Source organism: Austrofundulus limnaeus, unplaced genomic scaffold (genome assembly GCF_001266775.1).
Source record: "Austrofundulus limnaeus strain Quisiro unplaced genomic scaffold, Austrofundulus_limnaeus-1.0 Scaffold1163, whole genome shotgun sequence".
In the NCBI taxonomy this organism is placed as follows: Eukaryota; Metazoa; Chordata; class Actinopteri; order Cyprinodontiformes; family Rivulidae; genus Austrofundulus; species Austrofundulus limnaeus.
Genome location: NW_013953565.1, coordinates 61,926 through 66,219, shown reverse-complemented (window position 1 = coordinate 66,219; position 4,294 = coordinate 61,926). Strand labels below are relative to the sequence as shown.

Below are 4,294 nucleotides of genomic sequence, written 5' to 3'. Positions count from 1 at the left end.
CTTAAGGAGATTTTGTGTCAGAAATGTACTTTTCTGTAGGTACTTTTGATACTTAAGTACAAAAAATATCAGATACTTTTAAGACTTTTAGTCAAGTAATATTTTTAGAGAAGACTTTAACTTTTACCAAAGTATTTTTATGATAAGGTACTTGTACTTTTACTCAAGTATCACTTTGAGGTACTTTATACAACACTGTTTACTGGTTTTTATGATTTTGGTGGCAGAAAAGAGACAGATATTTCTGTCCCCTCTTTTCTGAATATATGTTTGTAAAACGGTGTGGTGTGACCTGTTGAAGACAAACACAAAAGGACACAATGAGAGTTCTGTCCATGTTTCAGGAGTGACTGATGACTTTGGCAGAGACGCTGCAGATAAAACATTTTCAACTGAGCCTGAACTAAAAGAAAACAGCTGTGCTTCGCAGCGTTTCTCTCCTCTACTCATTTCTAACCTCACTCTCATTCTTCATCTCCTCGTCCCTTTTCTTTTTAATTCCTGTCCACTGTTTTTATCTCACCCAGTTTTTCCTTTAATTTTCTCGCTTCATGAACTCCGATCTTTGTTTTCTTTGTCATGCCTATTTTCATTTATTTTTCTCCTATTTTGTTCCTTTTTTGTATTGTTAGATATTTTTTCTCACCCTGCCAGTTTTGTTTTTTGGTTATGCAAAAAAATTTTTTAGTTTGCCAGTTGTAGAAAAATAAACATTTAAAGTTAATTTTCCTCTTCCTCAGTCCTAATTTTTGTTCTTCCTGCTGTTATGAGTGTGAATCTAAACTCACGCACATTACATTTTGGCAAAGCTTAATTGAAACTAAGCAGCCGAGCGTGAGATTACATATGGATTATTTTATTTGACACTTGTGTTTAGAGTTTATTCTCCAGCACAAAGACATCACTTACTGTAGACACATGTTTGAAGCTAACCAGGTTTTAAAATAAAATAAAAAATCATAAACAACACAAAAACAGGACAACAAATTCCTTGAATTAACTGGGAATAATGTTCAGATTAAAGATCTGAAAAATTTCAATGATGTTTTCATAAATAGTTTATCTGAAATAACAAAGATCTTCACTTCACTCTTTACTCACCACTCATTTACCTGATAAATGAAAACCAGATGATTTTTTAGCTATAAAATATAACAGAGGTACTAAAGATCTCTGCAGATCACAAAACCCAAGAATGATCAGGAGACACAGCTGATCAGGTGAGAAGTCAGCTAAAAAAAACAAAGGTCAGGAAGGCAGCAGGTCCGGATGGAATCAGACCCAGACCTCTCGGGGACTGTGCAGACCAGCTCTGTCAGGTGGTCCTGCATAACTTCGACCTGAGCCTGAGTCTGGAGAGGGTTTCTGACCTGTGGAAGAGACTTCCTGTGTGGTTCCAGTGCCAAAGATCTCACACCCCAGGGACCCCAACCACTACAGAGCTGTGGCTCTGACTTATCTGATAAAGACCATGGAGCCGCCTTAAATATGCAGCCCCTTCAGTCCTGGTGAGCCCAGGGCTGGACGCCCTGCAGTTCACCTGTCAGCCTGGCTTTAGGGTGGAAGATGCTGTCATCTACCTGCAGCACCGGTCTCTCTCACCYAGAGCAAACAGGAAACACTGTGAGAGTCATGTTCTTCGACTTCTCCAGTGCTTTCAACACCATCCAGCCTGCTCTGCTGAGAGGGAAGCTGGAGGGAGCTGGAGTGGACAGGCAGCTGACAGCATGGACCATCAACTACCTCACCAACAGACCACAGTGTGTGAGGCTCCGCGACGGTGTCTGATGTGGTAGTCTGCAGCACGGGGGCACCACAGGGCACGGTCCTCTCACCCTTTCTGTTCAGTCTGTACACGTCAGACTTCAGGTACAACTCGGACCACTGCCACCTTCAGAAGTTCTCGGATGATACGGCCATCATTGGATGCGTATCAGACTGGAATGATGAGGAATACAGGGGGGTCATCAGTGACTTTGTTGGCTGGTGTGAGACCAACGCTCTCCAAATCAATCAGCAAGATGAAAGAGATGGTCACAGACCTCAGGAGGAAGCCACCCCCTACAGCACCGGTGAACATCCAGGGAAAGGACTGGACTACAAACACAGACGTCCTGTATAAGAAGGGCCAGGTTAGACTCCACTTGTTGAAGAAACTGAGGTTCTTCAGCGTCTGCAGGACTCTGTTAAAGACCTTTTATGACTCAGTGGAAGAATCAACCTATTTCTATGGAGTGGTCTGCTGGGAGGGGGGGCTGAAAGGGACAGGAACAGGTTTGACAAACTGGTGCAGAGGACGAGCTCTGTTCTGGGATGTCCTCTGGAGCCTGTGGTAGTGATGGGTGAGAGGAGAAAGTTAGCAAAGTTGACATTTGTATGATTTAATCTCACACTGAATACTGTCATCATTTATTAATATACATTGTTCCATTCAAATAAATAAATAAAATGGAAAAAAGTGACATTAAATGAGTTTTAAAAACAGTAAGAAGATGGAGGAACATTAGACCTCTTTATGAAACATAAACATGATTAGTATTAAACTGGGGCTGTGAAATTAATCGAGTTAACTCATATTGATTAATTTTAGTGCTGGGTATAGATTAAAATTTTTTATCACGATTAAAATTTACAATCACTTTACTATGGCTGAATAAGTATATTGCAGTGCACTCGGTGTATGCCGGGTCATGTTTGTAAAGGAGAAGTGGTTCTCAAACAGTTTACCTGGATAAATAAAGGTCAAATAAATAAATAAATAAAAAACTCCATGTGTAACACATTATGTATATACATTATACGTTTTACAACTTTACGTATATACATTAAAAATATATATAGATAGCTAGATAGATATATAGATATATTTTTTTGCATTTATGGTGCCTTTCTAGATGTGTAAGCTGTCAATGCCAGAGGCACTAATGCATATCCAAACACAAGAAAAAACTTTACCGCCTGTGTTTCAGTGTTTTCTGAAATTTGTATTAAATGTGTAAAATGTGGTAGACGCAGTTTTTCAATAGAAAAACCGTATCAATAAATAATAAATAAAACGGCTGTGTTCAACAGTTGTTTTGGCTCCAGAACAACTTAAAAATATCTATTTGTATTTATCATCCTGAGACAAACATGGGCGTAAAAGAAATAGTGTGTAACCACCAGTGTTTTTACCTGTCTCTTCTTGCAGGTATGTGTATCACAGCTCCAAGTGGATGGTGGCAGGAAATGCCGACTCTCCGGTACCTCCGAGGGTTTACATCCACCCAGACTCTCTGGCTTCAGGAGACACCTGGATGAGGCAGGTGGTCAGCTTTGACAAGCTCAAACTCACCAACAATGAGCTGGACGATCAGGGACATGTAAGCAAAACCTCCTTTTCTACATCTCTTCAGCAAGCATGAACCTTCACAAAATATGTTAGAGAGATATTATTTTATATGGTTAATTTTTTGTCATATTGCAGTACTAAATGTGCCCCCTCACTTTTTTTGTTGCCATGTGATCTTGTTGTTGGGGGCTGGAGTTTCTAGYAGTTAACAGATGAGATCACAACCTGTTAACATTCAGCGGAACGCCCACATGCCATTTTGTATTTGTTTTATTTTGAAGTATAATATCAGTTTCCTGTTCTTCCTGTGTCTGTGTGCAATGCATCATACTTGATGTCTAAGCCCTCCTCTTTCGATTGACACCTCATTTGACCAACTGGGTTCAAGTTTTGGCTGTCTAGGGCCAATTATATCTCAGTAGTGACCAACTTCTGGTTTCCGTCTTTCTAGCTTTGATTGACTGTAAAATTGGCCAACCAGCTCCAAGCTTMGTTCTGACGCTACAGCTGTGTAGCCAATCACCGTACCTTTCATTTAATGTATATAAAGAGGGGGTGGGAACTTTGTCAGTGATGGAAGATGATAACACAGTGGAGGCGACCATGTTTCGGCAGTGTTACCATGCTAAGACATTAAACATTAAATCTCATCTTGTTGGTTTTTAAGGTTAGCAGGACCCACTTGTGGGTACTTCCATGATGAATGTTTGGTTGCAGAGCACAGTGTTGTGCTTCATGTCTGACTTCCACACTTGCATACAATCGTCACGAGATTTTTTTTCCTCAAGCATGAAAAAATGTATTCAGCCAAACATATTAGAAAATGTCCTGATGCATCTCAGTAATCCAGGTAAAAAATCAAAAGGAAAAAAAATCAAAAGGAAAAAAATTGTATAGGTCCTCTGGACGGGTTCTTCTTTAATGAATTCATTAAAGAAGAACCCGTCCAGAGGACCTATACAA

At 39.9% G+C, this 4,294-nt stretch overlaps 1 protein-coding gene across 1 annotated transcript in view; it reads left to right on the top strand.

The window, feature by feature from the left end:
- Positions 1 to 4,294, top strand: part of tbx15 (T-box transcription factor 15) — a 25,165-nt gene that overhangs the window by 7,772 nt on the left and 13,099 nt on the right. The window contains exon 5 of the mRNA XM_014031033.1: positions 3,191 to 3,362. Coding sequence (XP_013886487.1) covers positions 3,191 to 3,362 — 172 coding nt within the window. The remainder of the gene's footprint in view (positions 1 to 3,190; positions 3,363 to 4,294) is intronic.